Source organism: Gopherus evgoodei, chromosome 1 (assembly GCF_007399415.2).
Source record: "Gopherus evgoodei ecotype Sinaloan lineage chromosome 1, rGopEvg1_v1.p, whole genome shotgun sequence".
NCBI lineage: Eukaryota > Metazoa > Chordata > Testudines > Testudinidae > Gopherus > Gopherus evgoodei.
The window spans coordinates 166,764,880-166,782,176 of NC_044322.1; the positions used below are offsets into that span (position 1 = coordinate 166,764,880).

At 39.2% G+C, this 17,297-nt stretch overlaps 1 protein-coding gene across 9 annotated transcripts in view; it reads left to right on the forward strand.

Moving 5' to 3' along the window:
- Positions 1-17,297, forward strand: part of CRYZL1 (crystallin zeta like 1) — a 34,684-nt gene that overhangs the window by 1,166 nt on the left and 16,221 nt on the right. For 7 of the 9 annotated variants that reach the window (XM_030578788.1, XM_030578772.1, XM_030578815.1 and 4 more), the window contains 6 exons: positions 458-529; positions 4,368-4,445; positions 5,130-5,202; positions 6,380-6,424; positions 9,785-9,853; positions 15,000-15,133. In XM_030578788.1, coding sequence (XP_030434648.1) covers positions 464-529; positions 4,368-4,445; positions 5,130-5,202; positions 6,380-6,424; positions 9,785-9,853; positions 15,000-15,133 — 465 coding nt within the window. In that variant the 5' untranslated portion in view covers positions 458-463. Of the gene's footprint in view, positions 1-445; positions 530-4,347; positions 4,446-5,129; positions 5,203-6,379; positions 6,425-9,784; positions 9,854-14,999; positions 15,134-17,297 lie in introns of those variants that run through there. The other 2 variants (XM_030578762.1, XM_030578834.1) reach the window with 2 other exon arrangements.

Genomic DNA, 17,297 nt, shown 5'->3' on the forward strand with positions numbered 1-17,297 from the left:
AAATCTTTTTCTTATGTTTCTCTTCTCCTTTCCACTCAAGACAACACATTTCACCAAAAGAATGAGAAAACTTTCACCTGTTCAGTCAAAATAAAAGGCATTGCAGTGCATCCACACTATGAAAAAGATTGTGGTTAGATCAGTTAACACACACTGACCTCACTTCAACCCGTATTTCTAGTATCGGCAAGCCTGATGTTTTCATAACTTGCACTGGTACTGTTGTTCTGTACATTGTATTTGTTCGAGTTAAAAACTGATCCTGCAGTCATTGAATTCAGCAGCAAATTTACCATTAACTTCATTGGGAGCAGGGTTATTTTCTAATCCTCCTGTGTATCTTAAACTTTTGCTTTAGATGAACAAAGATGCTTAAAGTGTTTGTTGCTAAATCAATTTGTAAGTGCTACATATATTACAATTGGGTTATTTTAGATTCCTCTGTATGCTATTTCAGGTCACTATGAAGGTTCTGTATTGTCAGCAGAATTCAGCTGGAGAGGAAATTACATGTGTCTTCCAGGAAAGGGTGAGTTCAGATTACAGAAGAATTGTTAATCGTGTGTTGAGAGAAGGGAATAAGTTCCTATGTGGATCAATTATTAAGCGTCTTTCATCTGTTTTACTTTCTCACAGCTATGTTTTTATATCTGAATGTAAAACTATCCAAGTGTCAAAATGAAACTATTTATCTTAGGTAAGAATCGTCAATCTACTGCATTGGGTTAGTAGTGGCGAACCATATTAGCTGAGGCACCTGGACGGAGGGATGGTTGTAGTGTAAATAAAAATTTAAAAAGCAACTAACAATATGTATACTATTTTGCTTCTATGTTATTTGTCTGCTTGCATTTTTAGATTTTAAGCTTTTCAGAATGTGGGCTGTCTCTGTATATGTTTGTACAACACCTACTACAGTGGAGTCCTGGTCCTGACTGGGGTCTTTAAACACTATTATAATTAAATAATCATTTTAAAAAGTAAAACTTCTGTGGGAAAGGAAAGCCAGTCTCCATCTAAACAGACCACCAACTAGTGAGGATATCTTGGGGGAGCATAGAGGGATGTCAGGCACAGTGGTGGATTAGCCACTGGGCTGATGGGGCCTGTGCCTGGGGTCCTAGAAAAAATTTGCTGCCTTGACCTCACTCCCCGACAACAGTGCAAGATGGGCATGGCAGAGGAAACCCCCAGCACCTCCTGACTCTGTCCCCAGCAGAAGCTGCAGGGCGGCAGGGGAATCCCCCAGTCCCAACCCCACTCTCTGGCAGAAGTGCACAGCATGTGTGGTGGGAGAAGCCCCAGTGCCCCGACCCTGATCCCCTGCAGAAGAGTGGGGCATGGCAGGGGAAGCCCCAGCACCCAGACCCCCTCCTGTGACCCAGGACTGGAGGAGCTCTCGCTACCTGCAATGGCCTCAGGGCTGGGAGAGCTCTCACTTCCTACTGTGGCTCCAGGAACAGAGCTGCTCTGGTCTTGAGGACACAGTGGGGAGGACGGGGGAGAAAGAAGCAAACACACTGGGAGGCCGTGGGGGGAGAGGGGGCAGAATGGGGCTGGTCCCTGGGTGGAATGGGGCAATGCCCAGAGAATGGACAGAAAGGGGTGAGGCCATGGCCGGGACCATAGGCGGAAGGGTCAGAATGGGTGAGGAAGGGCCCGCCACTTGCTCTGGCCCAAGGCCCCAGGAAACCTTAATTCACCACTAGTCAGGAGCCTCAAGAGAGGTAGCATGGATGAAAATGGAGGTACCTTTATGGGGATAACAGGCCACCATTGGCCTTCACCCCATGATCTTGTCTCCAGTAATGAATGAGGAAGAGCGCCATGATCAGCCTCCCCACAGAGGCACACACCACCTCATCTGTTTCTTGTTCTTATGAGAGAGTGCTTTGTTTTCTAAATCTCTATAAAAACTACATTGTTTGTATTGTGGTAGTGACTAGAGGCCCCAGTTAGAAATAAGGGCCCCATTGGAATAGGCACACCTAACTGAAGGACAGTCCTTGCCCCAAAAAGTTTACAGGCTAAGTTTAGTATATTTTTAAACACACATTTGCTTTATTTGGAAACCCTTTGGCTTCAGAAAACATTATGATTGTTTAATTGAGTTAGATTATCTTTTTTGAACAGTGTTAGGGGGCTTATTCCTTCACCCTCTAACTTTCCTGGTCCTTCTCGCATGAACAGAGAGCAACAATACCCAAAGTCCAAAGGTGCAAACAATTTGATGTTTATTGGGGTGAACTTCCAGCCAGCATGATTCCAGTTTCCTTCCTTAGTGTCCCCCTTCCCAGCTCTGACACCACAGAGCCTTGCCTGTGTCCCTGTACCTGTTCCCATTCCCCTGCTTAGCAAAACATGGTCCCAATTCCCCCACCCCCATTCCTTGTTCCCATTCCCCCCTTACTTCCTGATTGACTGCATACTATATAGTAAAACTTGAGTTCTGCTTAGCTATATCTTAACCAATCATTTTACTTAAATTTAACTAACCAATCCTAACATACTGTAACGTGGTTATTTAACCAGTTATATCCCATCACCTTAATTGGTTTACACCCAACAAAATTATTTATACAGCAGACAAAAACTATCACAAAACCAAACAAAAATTATACAAACAAACAATAGGGAAGTGAAAACTACAGTGATAAAACAATACAGAAATGAGGATTTCACATCCCAGCTATTGATAAGTGAGTTCTTGCCGGACAGGATGCTATCAAACTAAGTTTCCTTCTACATCTTCTAGGCTCTCCCCTTTCTCTGGAGGTGATAGAAATATCAGAACAGGACTGTATTTCTAACAGCCCAATAGCACCTTATTTCAATGTGACTAGTTTGGAATGTGAGGCTGTGACACTTCCCAGTTTATGGCTGGCCTTTGCTGCTTAGCCAAAGGCCTTAGCCTAAGAACCAGGCCTCAGACTGTCACAGTAAGAGAAGGCCCTTACACAGACAGTAATTTTAATTATCTCTTTTATACCTCTATAACTAGCTAAGTAATAAAAATACAACTAAATTCTTAAAGTATAGGCCTTTACAGATAGGCTTGAATATCTATATCCTAACAAACAGTCTTGTGACTTAGCAGTAGTTCTCTGCACATCAAAGAGGGAGAACCCAGTTTGATTGTTGAGCTGACATCTTCCTCCCCCAGATTAGCAAAAAGCCTTGCACCTTGGAGCTGTGGGATGATCTTGAGTAACTGAGAAAGAGCCAGAGAAAGTTCAGCTCAGTCTTCCTCAGAAAAAAAAGTTGTTGGTCAGTCTAATTGATAAGCCTAGAGGAAAAATTAAAGCAAAGAACATTTAAAGGAAAATCTAAACACTCTAGTGCAGGGATCAGCAAACTATGGCGTTCGGCCCATCAGGGAAATCCGCTGGTGGGCCAGGACAGTTCGTTTACCTGCAGTGTCCACAGGTTCAGTTGATCACAGCTCCCACTGGCCGTGGTGTTCCAGGCCAGTGGGAGCTGCGGAAAGTGGTGGCCAGCGCATCCCTCCGCCCATGGCGAACCGTGGTCAGGGGAAGCTGCAATCAGCCGATCCTGCGGACGCTGCAGGTAAACAAACCATCCTGGCCCGCCAGTGGATTTCCTTGACAGGCTGCGTGCCAAAGGTTGCCAATCCCTGCTGTAGTGAAATCCTAGACCTAATGAAGTCAATGGGAAAACTCCTGTTGACTTCAATGGGACCAGAATTTCACTTCCAATTTGAGGTGCTAAGGAGGACATCCAGGGTGGAATGTGATGGCGGGGATGGACCTTTTAAACAACTGAACCTTTCCTGTTATAATATATGGTGACTCTCCTTTGTGGAGCCTAAAATTATAATCCTTACTCATGCAGAAAATTCTTTTGACTTTAGTTGGGCTGCTTGCATGTGACTACTCTCATGGTTAAGTGTGGCAGGATTGGACCTAACACTTGAGTCTTAAAAAATTCTAGTCTTAAGATTCTCCCCATCTACTTCAAAATTGTTCCATTTTGCTTGCTTTTTCTTTAGTTTCGACAGATGTAAAGAAATAGCATGCAGGTTTGTAAAGTTATCTAGCAAAAGAAAACTTAACATTTTTTTCCTGTTATCTCAGTAGTGAGGTTTAGTAAGGTGTTTAATATTCTTATGTTTGTTCATAACACAAAAATACTTTCAAAATTAAAATCTGATATACAGTACATAAATCCATTATGGCCTGCAGTTTCCTATTTTCCTTTGATGTGACATACTTTTCCTGACTTTTTTGAACTATTTTATGGTCAGGAAGTTGGACTCATTGCATATAAATGTTCCCAAGATCTTGTGATCATCCTGTTAGCACATTCTTGTTGTGTTACAGACAGTAGTGTCTATAAATTTGTCCTAGGAAAATCTTCCTGTTACAAGAGACAACGATGTGAAAATACAGGTCAAAGCCTGTGCTCTGAGCTGGACAGATTTAAAGGTACATATTTAACTTATAAAAGGACATGAGGAATTTACTTTTTCTATCTGAAAACTATAGGCCAGATGCTCAGGTGATGTAATGGTACTATGTGGCCATATTATTTTAGTTCATTGTTGTGGTTGATCTGCTTAAGGTGTGTAAAAGGTACCTGTAATTTGGCCCCTAATTTTTTGGGAGAGATCAACTTTCAGTTGTGATTTGTATAAAGTAATAAAATCATCCCTTGTCTTCTGGATGATGATTCTGTATGCCTCTAGGTGATCTGACAGCTATAACGACTGTTAGTTGGATTAGGTCCTATATATAAAGCAATATACAAACAATGTTAATGGAGGTTGGATCAGGCTCACAAACAACAATAATGATGTAACCTGAATGTGAAAAATCTTACTAAAGACCCAAATAGGAGCCTAAATTAATATATATATTTTTTGTTCCTATGCATGCTCTGCTGTTGTTAAGTATGTTGGCTATACATCTGCAGTTTTAGAAAATTTAACTAATTTAAATGGGAACAAACTTTTATATAGTTTTTTTTATTATTTTTATTTTTAAACGAGCAAAGACCAGATTTTCATCTTTAAGAAACAGAGTGCTTTACTCTCTTTACGGCTCCTAATTTATGAGCACAGGCAATAATTAAGTCTTGGCAGGAAAGTTCTAACCATTAATGTGATTTAGCTTTTATCAGAAATGAAGATGAAGAAAGAATTTCTACCTGTTGGGAGGGAAATTGCTGGAGTGGTGTTGGAGGGTGAGTCGACTAATATACAATGTGATCATTTTTGGGGGAGAAAAAATTAAATGGCCACTCATTTAACACCACTAAAAATTGTCTGAATTGTACAGCCTTAGTGCCCAGAGCTAATATTCACTTTGGCTATATGTTATTTTTGACAAACTATTAGTTTTGACAAACTAGTAAAAATTAAAAATACTTAGACTGAAATGTAAAACCTGCAAATCAGTTTAAGGGTAAACTTTATAGTAGAATTTACGAATATCTTTGTGATGTTGTAACTGACATTTGTAAAAGTGTTTGTTGCAATGACTAAGGCTCCGTCTAAACATACGTTTTAATCGGCAGAGCTGCGTTGGTCAGGGATGTGGAAAACCCACACCGCAACTGACCTACCTGTGCTATACTGATAACATCCCTAGTGCAGATGCAGCTATGTCTGCTGAAGGGGGCTTCTGCTGACATTGCTAATGTCATTTGGAGAAGTGATGTTCCTACACCGACAGGAGATTTTTTGTCTGTGTTGGCTGTGTCTGCACTAGGGAACTACTCAGCATAGCTATGCTGGCATAGGCTTCGTAGCGTAAACCTATCCTAAGGCCTGGTCAACATAGCTATGTCGGGCAGGCATGTCGGAAAAACCCCACCCCTGTCTGACATAGCTATGTCGACCTAATCTCAGCTGTAGAAGCAGCTAAGTCGATGGGCAAATACTTCCATCAACGTAGCTACTGTCATTTTGGGGAGGAGTGTTCCTGCAGTGACAGAAAAACCCCTCCTGTTATGCAGACTGCATTTACACTACAGGGTTATGCCAGCATAGCTATGGTGATGCTGATATAGTCACCATAATGTAGATATATTCTAACCCTAAAACAAAATAATTTTCAAGAATTCAAGATATTTCACTCATGTGTCCACCTTTGATGCATTGTTTAACACCTTGGTCCTCCAAACACTTATTCTCGTGCTTACACACGTTTTGTGGGCTTGAAGCCTAAGTTAAATAATGTTTACATTCTGAAAATGAAACCTTCCTATAATTTTGCCTAACAGATAAAATATATTCTGAACATGTTTGTTTTTGTAAGCTACTGCTAGTCTGTAGTATTCTCTCAAATACACAGTTGTTTTCGATTCTAAATGTTTATTCATGCTTTTCCCCCCTCTCCTTCATGTTGTATTTTATAAGTTGGAAGCAAAGTGTCCTTCTTTCAGCCAGATGATGAAGTAGTGGGTAAGTTAAAGTTTGTGTGCTTTATCAGCTAACTTTGTTTCTTGAAATAATTCTTAAATTGCTTTTAAGGTTATAATCAATGCTATTAGTACAAATAGAGACGTTAGTTGTGTGTTTTGTTTATTTTTTTCATATAAGTTGCAACATAATTGAAACATTTTTACTTTCATTATAATAAAACTTTCCTGAGCTGAGTACTGTTTGAAGACTTTCTGCTCTGGAAATTGTCTGAATGAGACACAGAGGGACTGATCCTCAGCTGGTATAAACTGTCGTGGTGCCATTGACTTCAGTGGAGCAATGAAAATTTACACCATCTGCCCGCAGAGGTCCATTTTCAATCCATCAATTTGAATAAATACACTGACAATTTGTGCTGGTGGTACAGAGTACATACTATGTTATACATGTGTTTTTTATCCATTTGTGTGGACATACAAGGTGGCATCATTCATTATTTTATATCCCTTTTGCTGTTTTTCTAGAAGTTGCTAAAAAAAAATATTCATACAAAAACTTTTACTGATCTGATCTTTGCGGCTCATCGTAGTTCACTGAGGTTTGTTCACTTTGACGTTCTAAATCTAAATCATTTAGGTCCTGATCGAGCAAAGCATTTGAACACACATGTAACTTTAAGCACATGAATAGTCTCATTGACTTCAGTGGAATTACTGATTTGCTTAAAATTACGTGCATGCTTAGGTGCTTTGCTAACTCCAGGGCCTTTTAAAAATAACAGATGCATTCAAGATGTTTTAGTACCTCAGCCTTCATTTTTAATTCACACAGTTTTTCACTTTCATGTCTAAATTTTTAATGAAAATGGACCTTTTAAAAAAAATTTTTTTTTAAGTGGATGGGAGCCCTGCTCTGTGTCTTATTATGGACTTTCCGCTAGGGAAACTCACCCAAGTGCTCACCATTGTTCCCCCCAAAATAATATTAACTAATTTAAAAAAATCTCCAGATAAAAAGTTCTAAATCACTTGAAAACTTTTTCCAGGATTTCCTGAATTTTGAAAGCCCTTTTTCATTATTAGTTTCAAGTTTAGTGAAATAAAATTAATGTTCACATTTTCCATTTACTTCTTTAATAATAAACAATTCTTATGCTTTCAGAAATGATGTAGTAATGTACAGTTTGTAAAGACTTTAGATCTGCCTGATAAACTAAAACATTATTTATAGTCCAGTGTTTTGCAGTTATTTGGCCCTGATCCTGTAAAATTTATGCACATAAGAACAGCCATACTGGATCAGACCAAATGTCCATCTAGCCCAGTGTCCTGTCTTCCAACAGTCGCCAGTGCCAGGTGCCCCAGAGGGAATGAACAAAACAGGTAATCATCAAGTGATACATCCCCTGTCACTCATACCCAGCTTCAGGCAAACCAAGGCTAGGGATACCTTCCATGCCCATCCTGTCTATCCTACATGAATTTATCTAGTTCTTTTTTGAACTGGTTAATTCTGAGTGGCTGAGTAGTCACATTGACTTTAGTGGAAAAGCACAGGTGATTAAGTATATCGCTGAATTGGGGCCATATGTGTTCAGTACTTTTAAAAATTATGTATTGTATTGACCTTGTGATCTAGTTCATGAAACATAACTGGTCCCAATCATTGAAGGAAAACAAAGCTGAAAAGTACTGTAAAGAGAGATTTGCAAGGGTCAAATGAAGCTGTGAAAAGTTATTGAAGTGGTGTGGATAATATTAAAGATTTGACTCTGGTCTTATGCTGATGTATACGTGAAGTAACTCAGTTGACAACAATGGAGTTACACTTGTGTGAAACTGACATCCAAAATCGTAGAATCAGGCCTATTGTTTTTACCTGTATCTGGAAAAAGAGAAGCAGTTTGTTTTATATTTTTCAAAATTGCTATTTGTTGATTATCACTTATCTCAACAGAACCAGAATTACACTCAAGGCAAAAAAACACAGTTTCAAGATATTTTAAAAGTATCTTTAGTTTTCTTTTCAAATACTGAAGTCTTTTGACTTTCCCTTTCAAAACAACTCTTTAAATTTATGCATCCCATACTGAAGATACTACAACAATATGAAGTCCACTTATGAAACTCTTCCCTACACAAATAAAATTTTGACAAATACATTTCCAAATTGCCGTTGTAATGTGCCTATCCATATTTAATAGATAGGGGATTTAAAGGACAGTGGATTTTGTATAGCAGTTTGCTTGCCTACGGAGTTAATTTATTAATAAATTGAACACACTTTAAAAAAGCATAGATTAGTTATCGTAGTGTCATTACTAGACTTATCCAAAACTGCTTAGAACTTCGTGTGTAGTACCAGTGTGTACTTCTCACGGAGGTTTACAACAAATAAAATAGATTGAGCCTGATACTGTAGCCCTTATTTATAGATCAGTCATTAATCATGAAGTAAGTACCACTGAGTTCATTGATACTATTCCCATGAGTAAAGGTTGCAAGAATGGGTCCATGGTCTGTATATAACTATGAGCATACCAATTATTGAATTATCCTCAATCTTAAAATCTAAGAGTTTATACTTGGAAGAGGACTTTCTCCTTTTTCTTTTTAATTTGACTGATGAAAGTGATTAGATTAAGTAGGTAATCTTCATTAGAATATGCATCAGAATATATTACACAGAGAAAGAGAATGCTCTGCTAAGATATCTTTCTTTTTAGAGCAATAGTTTAATTGTAAATTCAAGAATTGTAGATTGGCCTTTTATTAAGTAAATGGGACTTGTGAAGGGGGGAATTTTGGCAGCTACTAAACCTGAGCGATATTTAATTAGAGAAGTGTCTTGGTAATGAGTTGCAGTCATGTACAAGCACCACAGCTGAAGGCATATGTGAAAACAGCTTCCTGTATAAAGACTGAGTATTAATACCTACCCATCAATAGAAACTTCAACATCTGACCCTATCTGGGCCCACCTGCAGTGTGAGCTCTCTTCTTCCTGTAGTGTGTAATGCACTCATGTAGAGTCGAAAGAGGAGTGCTTATCACAGATACTGCAGAAGCAGCTAGACAACATGGGAGCAGTGTGAGGTGAGTTCATTCATGAGCAGACGAGGAACCAAAGTACCAACAGCAGAATACCACTTTATCATCAAGAAGAGAAAATGCTGGAGTACCACTTTGAACACATGTGGCACCATTAAATCATTTGTCTTTACCTAAAGCATTGTAATAATCCAGACTGTGACACTTTTAACTGCATTATATAGAAATGAGAAAAGAGGAACTGTGATGTAGACAAAACTGCACTAATGGTTCAGCTGGGAACACTCAACTTATTTCATTTGTAACATACACGTGTATTGAATTCAAGACTTTTGTTGAAAATTTTCAGGAATCTTGCCCCTGGATTCAGAAGAGTCTGGCCTCTGTGAAGTTGCTCTAGTTCATGAGCATTATTTGGGTAAGTAGATCATGACACTTGTTAATATTTAAGGTGATTATAGATGTAAAAACCCAAAGTAGTCTCTTATAGACAGCCAGTGAATTGTAACCATTGCTCTGTCTATGCATAATAGCAGCGCTCAGATGTGTACTCATAGACTTTCTTTGAACAATAGCAGCAGTGCCATTATGTTCTGACTAAACTACACAAGCTGACTCATCTCTTATTTCACCTAACTTCCCTCAGTGCTTCACTTTTCTTTTCCCACTAATTTACCCTACCTACCTCACAGATAAACATTTTGAAAAACAACTTCCACTCTTGCTTATTACTGCTTCTCCTCCTAGCATTGACCTCTAATCCTGAATCATCATTGCTTTAGGATCAAAGGAACACATGTAATGTACACTAACAGACTAGAGTGGGGTGAGGAGGCAAATTCCAAAGATCAGAAACTCAGGGAAAACATGGTATTGTTGATTATGCCGACATTTCCTTCTTTGGGTTCTGTTTGTCTTTCCTGGAGGCAGCATTGTCTAGTGGATAGTGACTGGACTGGAAGTCAAAACACTTGGGTTCCATTCCTGGCTCTGCCACAACCTGTTGGTTAGTGAAATGACTTGCTCAAGGTATCTATCTTAAAGAAATTGTATTGTATCCTAACAGTTTCTTTCTAATCTTCTGAACCCATCCATGGAGAAGCAAACATTAACTGCTCTGGGGGGTAGGGGTTCTAGGATAATGTAAACTTGTTTATACTGACACGAAACCCCCTACTCCACTTCAACTGTGTAAATTATTTTGAGAAAAATATTGTCTCCCTGATCCCTATATATTGGATGTAACCAAGTAGTGTATTATCTATGTTAGATCATTTTAAGGTTCAATCCCTTCCTGGTTATGATTCCTTATGTCTGTAAAATAACAGTCACAGGTTTATGAATATTGAAAATAAAGGTTTATTACTCTAACACTTAAAACCACAGTGCAATGGGGTGCGCTCCCCACTCTGGTGCCTCCTGCTGCCTGTCTTGAGGGTTAGCTCTGTTCCCCAGTGCACCCTTCTCTGATGGTGCCTCATCACCAGCACTCCTACTCTAGGACCCACATTTCTCCATGGACCACTGCATCTTCTTCCTCCTTCTGGGGAACCTGCAGTCTGCTGTTCAGCCACTTCCCTTAGAGGGTACTGCAGCAAGTTGTCTGGCCACTTCTTCATGGCCCCAGCATCCTCTTTACCCCTGCCTCAAGGCCTCAGCCTGCAAACCTCAGCAGCCAGCCAGGCGCTGTCTCCCACTTCCCCAGTCCCTGTTAGCAATACTGCTCTGTCCAGGGTGCTGGCAGTTTTCTCAGCCCTACAGAGACACAGTCCTTCCATCCTCCCTGGGCTCCCAGCAGAGAACTGCCCTCCTCTGCCCGGTAGCTCCCTTTTTATATGGCCCTGATTGGCTACTCCCTTCATCCCTTCTCTGATTGGCAGTCTCCTGCGCAGCCTCCCTAGGGCTCTATTAACCCTTTAGAGCCCCAGTGTGGGGCAGGTGCCCCACCACACACAGGCTAAGGAAAATCAGGAGTTATATAAAAGTGACAAATATGTGCTGGTTAACTATATATACTTACTACAGAAGGAAACCCTTTTAAGATTTCCTGTGTTTTCCTGTATAGTTTACTATGTGTAGTGTCATGAACTGACTCACACAGTGTCTGAGATAATTCTAGAGTTCTCCAGTGCATCAACAGAGATAGTTGGACAACCCAATAATCACTTTTTCCTCAAATAGTATCATGGGGAGAGCAGAAGCTGTGCAATCTGAGTCTCAAATCTTTTGTTCCTCATATTTAAAAGGCAGTCCAGGTTCTATCTACACGCTGTCTTTCCACTGCCTCAGGGAGATGAAACTCACTTGCTTGGCATCACATTAGCTATCCTCCAATCCTTTGGTACAGAAGCTGATTTAAATGATAGGTTACAAACTATAGTTAGTAGGTCTGCAGTTTCACATTTGAGTTCCTTCAGAACTCTTGGGTGAATACCATCTGGTCCTAGTCCCTTACTACTATTTAGTTTATCAGTTTGTTCCAAATCCTCCTCTAATAACCAAATCCTCCTCAGTCTCAGTTCCTCAGATTTGTCACCTAAAAAAAGTGGTTCAAGTTTGGGAATCTCCCTCACATCCTCAGCCTTGAAGACCGATTTGAAGAATTCATTTAGTTTCTCCACAATGGCCTTACCGTCCTTGAGTGCTTCTTTAGCACCTCAGTTGTCCAGTGGCCCCACTGGTTGTTTAGCAGGCTTCCTGCTTCTGATGTACTATAAAAAAAATATGCTATTACTTTTTGAGTCTTTGGCTAGCTGTTCTTCAAATCCTTTTTTAGGCTTCCTAATTATATTTTTACACGTCATTTGCCAGAGTTTACTCTCCTTTTTATTTCCCTCACTAGGATTTAACTTCCACTTTTTAAAGGATGCTTTTTTGTCTCTCACTGCTTCTCTCCTCCATTACATAAAGAGAATAGTGCAAGGCTGTTGCATGTATTGTTGTAATTACGTTGGATTCTACCACAGAATGGAGACAGGCATTTTGCTTCTTTGCAGCAATCCTTCCCTGGGTTCAAATTAAAATACAAAATTAAAAAATAGGAAAAATCTCTGTACACCTCTACTTCGATATAACGTGACCCGATATAACATGAATTTGGATATAACGCGGTAAAGCAGTGCTCCGGGGGGGAGAGGGGCTGCGCACTCCGGTGGATCAAAGCAAGTTTGATATAATGTGGTTTCACCTATAATGCAGTAAGATTTTTTGGCTCCTAAGGATAGTGTTATATCGAGGTAGAGGAGTACTACCTTTCACATTGAGGAGCCAGAAACAGAAAAATGTAACAAGTACATTCCCACTCGTGTGTTTGTGGTTCTATTTCAGCACAAGCTGGAACTTATTTTTTTCCAAACTCATTTTATAATAGATGGGCATCGAATGCTTTTGCAGCCTTATATTTTACAGTGTAATGTAATATCATGCAACAAGACGATGAAGAGATAGAGGACAGGATAGCAATGCTTAGGGATTCTACTTTCTATCACTATTCTGCACCAAAATGTCCTCACATGTGTAATGGACTTTTGCCCATTCCTCCCAGATGCTGGGGAACCTGGCAGAGTAACAGAACAGAATCACTTTATAAACTAGAAATTCCAGGTCTAGTGATATTTCTTTCTAATGTAGGTAATTTTAAAAGTTTAGTTGAGAGTTTGACATTGAGATAGGAAGGTATCCCAACCCAGTTGGAATAAAGTCTAGCATAGAGAACAAATTGATAAACTGAACAGTAATAAATCACCAGAACCAGATGGTATTCACCCAAGAGTTCTGAAGGAACTCAAATGTGAAATTGAAGAACTGCTAACTGTAGTTTGCAACCTATCATTTAAATCAGCTTCTGTACCAAATGACTGGAGGATAGCTAATGTGACACCAATTTTTAAAAAGCGTTCCATAAGTGATCCCAGCAATTACAGGCCCGTAAGCTGTCGTGGATAAGAGGGAAGGTTCTCTCAGGGATTGGTAACTGGTTAAAAGATAAAGAACAAAGGGTAGGAATAAATGATCAGTTTTCAGAATTGAGAGAGGTAAATAGTGGTGGCCCTCTCCGCGGTCTGTACTGGGACCAGTCATATTCAACATATCGCCATATTTGGGGTCGGGAAGGAATTTTCCTCCAGGGCGGATTGGCAGGGGCCCTGGAGGTTTTTCGCCTTCCCCTGCAGCGTGGGGCATGGGTCGCTTGCTGGTGGTTTCTCTGCAGCTTGAGGTCTTCAAACCAATTTTGAGGATTTCAATAACTCGGTCCTGGGTTAGGGGTTGTTATAAAATTGGATGGGTGGGGTTCTGTGGCCTGCCTTGTGCAGGAGGTCAGACTAGATGATCAGATTGGTCCCTTCTGACCTATGAGTCTATAAGTCTATATTCATTAATGATCTGGAAAAAGGGGTAAACAATGTGGTGGCAAAATTTGCAGATGATACAAAACTACTCAAGACAGTTAAGTCCCAAGCAGACTGCGAAGCACTACAGAAGGAAGTCACAAAACTGGGTGACTGGGCAACAAAATGGCAGATGAAATTCAGTATTGATAAATGCAAAGTAATGCACATTGGAAAACATAATCCCCACTACACGTATAAAATGATGGGGTCTAAATTCGCTGTTAACCTTCAAGAAAGAGATCTTGGAGTCATTGTGAATAGTTCTCTGAAAACATCCACTCAGTGTGCAGCAGCAGTCAAAAAAGTGAACAGAATGTTGGAAATAATTTAAAAACGGGATAGATAATAAGATAGAAAATACCATATTGCCTCTGTATAAATCCATGATATGCCCACATCTTGAATAGTGTGTGCTGATATGGTCTCCCCATCTCAAAAAAGATATATTGGAATTGGAAAAAGGTTAGGGGTATGGAACAGCTTCAGTGTGAGGAGAGATTAATAAGATTGGGACTTTTCAGCTTGGAAAAGAGACGTTTAAGGGGGGATATGATAGAGGTCTATAAAATCATGACTGATGTAGAGAAAGTAAATAAGGAAGTGTTATTTACTCCTTCTCATAACACAAGAACTAGAGATAACCCAATTAAATTAATAGGCAGCAGGTTTAAAACAAACGAAGTATTTTTTTCACACAATGCACAGTCGACCTGTGGAAATCTTTGCCAGAGGATGTTGTGAAGGCCAAGACCATAACAGGGTTAAAAAAAGAACTAGATAAATTCATGGAGGGTAGGTCCATCAATGGCTTTTAGCCAGAATGGATAGGGAGAATGTTTGTTTGCCAGAAGCTGGGGAATGGGAAACAGGATGGATCATTTGATGTTTACCTGTTCTGTTCATTCCCTCTGGGGCACCTGGCATTGGCCACTGTCGGGAGACAGGATACTTGGCTAGATGGACCTTTGGTCTGATCCAGTATGGCCATTCTTATGTAGTTGACTTGATTTAGAGGAAATGACTGGTGTCTGTCATTTCTTCCTCTATTTGTATAGAAAATGACTAAGGATCTAGAGATAAAAACTTGTTAACATTGTTTTTATTGAAATGTCAAGTCTTTACAAAACCTATTCCTTTCTTTCCTTCTCTGTTTGTTTGTTCTTTTTTATACAGTTCATAAACCAGAAAAAGTCCCTTGGGTTGAAGCAGCAGGGACTATTCGTGATGGCCTGCGAGCATACACAGCCTTACATTATCTTTCCCATGTTTCTCCTGGAAAAACAGTACTAGTAATGGATGGAGCAAGTGTAGGTAACAATAACATCCTAAAGACATATCTTTAAAATAATTTAGGAACAGATTATTTCCTACTCGTATATAGTAATTTATAGGGTTGTCAAATGATTAATCACGTGATTAAATCGCACTGTTAAACAATAATAGAATTTGATTTATTTAAATATTTTGGGATGTTTTCTACATTTTCAAATATATTGATTTAAATTACAACACAGAATACGAAGTATACAGTGCTCACTTTATTTTTATTTTTTATTATAAATATTTGCACTGTAAAAAACATAAATAATTTTTCAGTTCACCTAATACAAGTACTGTAATGCAATCTCTTTTTCATGAAGGTTAAACTTACAAATATAGAACCACGTACAAAAAAAACTGCATGCAAAAATAAAACAATGTGAAACTTTGGAGCCTACAAGTCCACTCTGTCCTAGTTCTTGTTTAGCCAGTCACTCAGACAAGCAAGTTTGTTTACATTTGCAGGAGATAATGCTGCCCACTTCTTGTTTACAGTGTCACCTGAAAGTGAGAACAGGCATTCACACGGCATTGTTGTAGCTGTGTCACAAGATATTTATGTGCCAGATATACTAAAGATTCATATGTCCCTTCATGCTTCAACCATCGTTACAGAAGACGTGCCCATGCTGATGACTGGTTCTGCTCAATAAAGATCCAAAGCATCATGGACTGACACATGTTCGTTTTCATCATCTGAGTCAGATGCCACCGTCCGAAGGTTGATTTTCTTTTTTGGTGGTTCTGATTCTGCAGTTTCCACGTCAGAGTTTAGCTCTTTTAAGACTTCTGAAAACATGCTCCACACCTCATCCGGCTGAGATTTTGGAAGACACTTCAGATTATTAAACCTTGGGTCAAGTGCTGTAGCTATCTTTAGAAATCTCATATTGGTACCATCCTTGTGTTTTGTCAAATCTGCAGTAAATTGTTCTTAAAAGGTCATCGTTCGAGACTACTATAACATGAAATATATGGCAGAATACAGGTAAAACAGAGCAAGAGACATACAATTCTCCCCCAAGGAGTTGAGTCACAAATGTAATTAACAGATTATTTTTTTAACGAGTGTCATCAGCATGGAAGCACATCATCTGGAATAGTGGCTGAAGCATGAAGGAGAATACGAATGTTTAGCATATGTGGCACGTGTAAATACCTTGGAGTGCTGGCTACCAAAGTGTACACCCATTCTCACTTTCAGGTGACATTGTAAACAAGAAGCAGGCAACATTATCTCCCGTAAATGTAAACAAACTTGTTTCTCTTAGCGATTGGCTGAACAAGAAGTAGGACTGAGTGGACTTGTAGGCTCTAAAGTTTTACATTGTTTTATTTTAATGGCAGTTATGTAAGAAAAAAAAATCTACATTTGTAAGTTGTAGTTTCACAATAAAGAGATTGCACTACAGTATTGTAGGAGGTGAATTGAAAAATACTATTTCTTTTGTTTATCATTTTTATAGTGCAAATATTTGTAACCAAAAATAATAATATAAAGTGAGCACTGTACACTTTTTGTATTCTGTGTTGTAATTGAAATCAATATATTTTAAAATGTAAAAAAACATCCAAAATATTCAATGAATTTCAAACAATAGAATAGTGATTAATAGTGAGATTAAAACTGTGATTAATCATGATTAATTTTTTTGAGTTAATTGCATGAGTTAACTGTGATTAATCGACAGCCCTAGTAATTTAATTTTATCAAGGAATTTACCCAGGAACATAGTGTTTACAATGACAGATTGGACTAATCAAGTCTGGTATCCTCCTCCTTTGTCTTTCAGTAGATGATTCACAAGGATAAGAAAGGACGCCCCTAAAACATTGGGCCAGTTGTACAGTCCTATCCATGTTGTGTGGGAAGCTTTGCTCTGCTTTGACACACTCTTTATATTGATTCTTCAGCTGTAGATGGAAGAAGATTTCTTTAGTTTGACCTCTTTCACCACCACCGCTTTTCAATTTCTCTTACATTGTTGTTCAGTTTTCAATACCTGCCCTCTTAACTGCTGGTGCAGCTGTTAGGTTCACTTGAGCAAAGAACCATCAATGTAAATATAGCTTTGCAACATACACAAGATAAGTGCTTGGAGCTCCTCGCTAGGAAGCATGTCATCCTTCAAGTAGCAACCAAATGCAAAG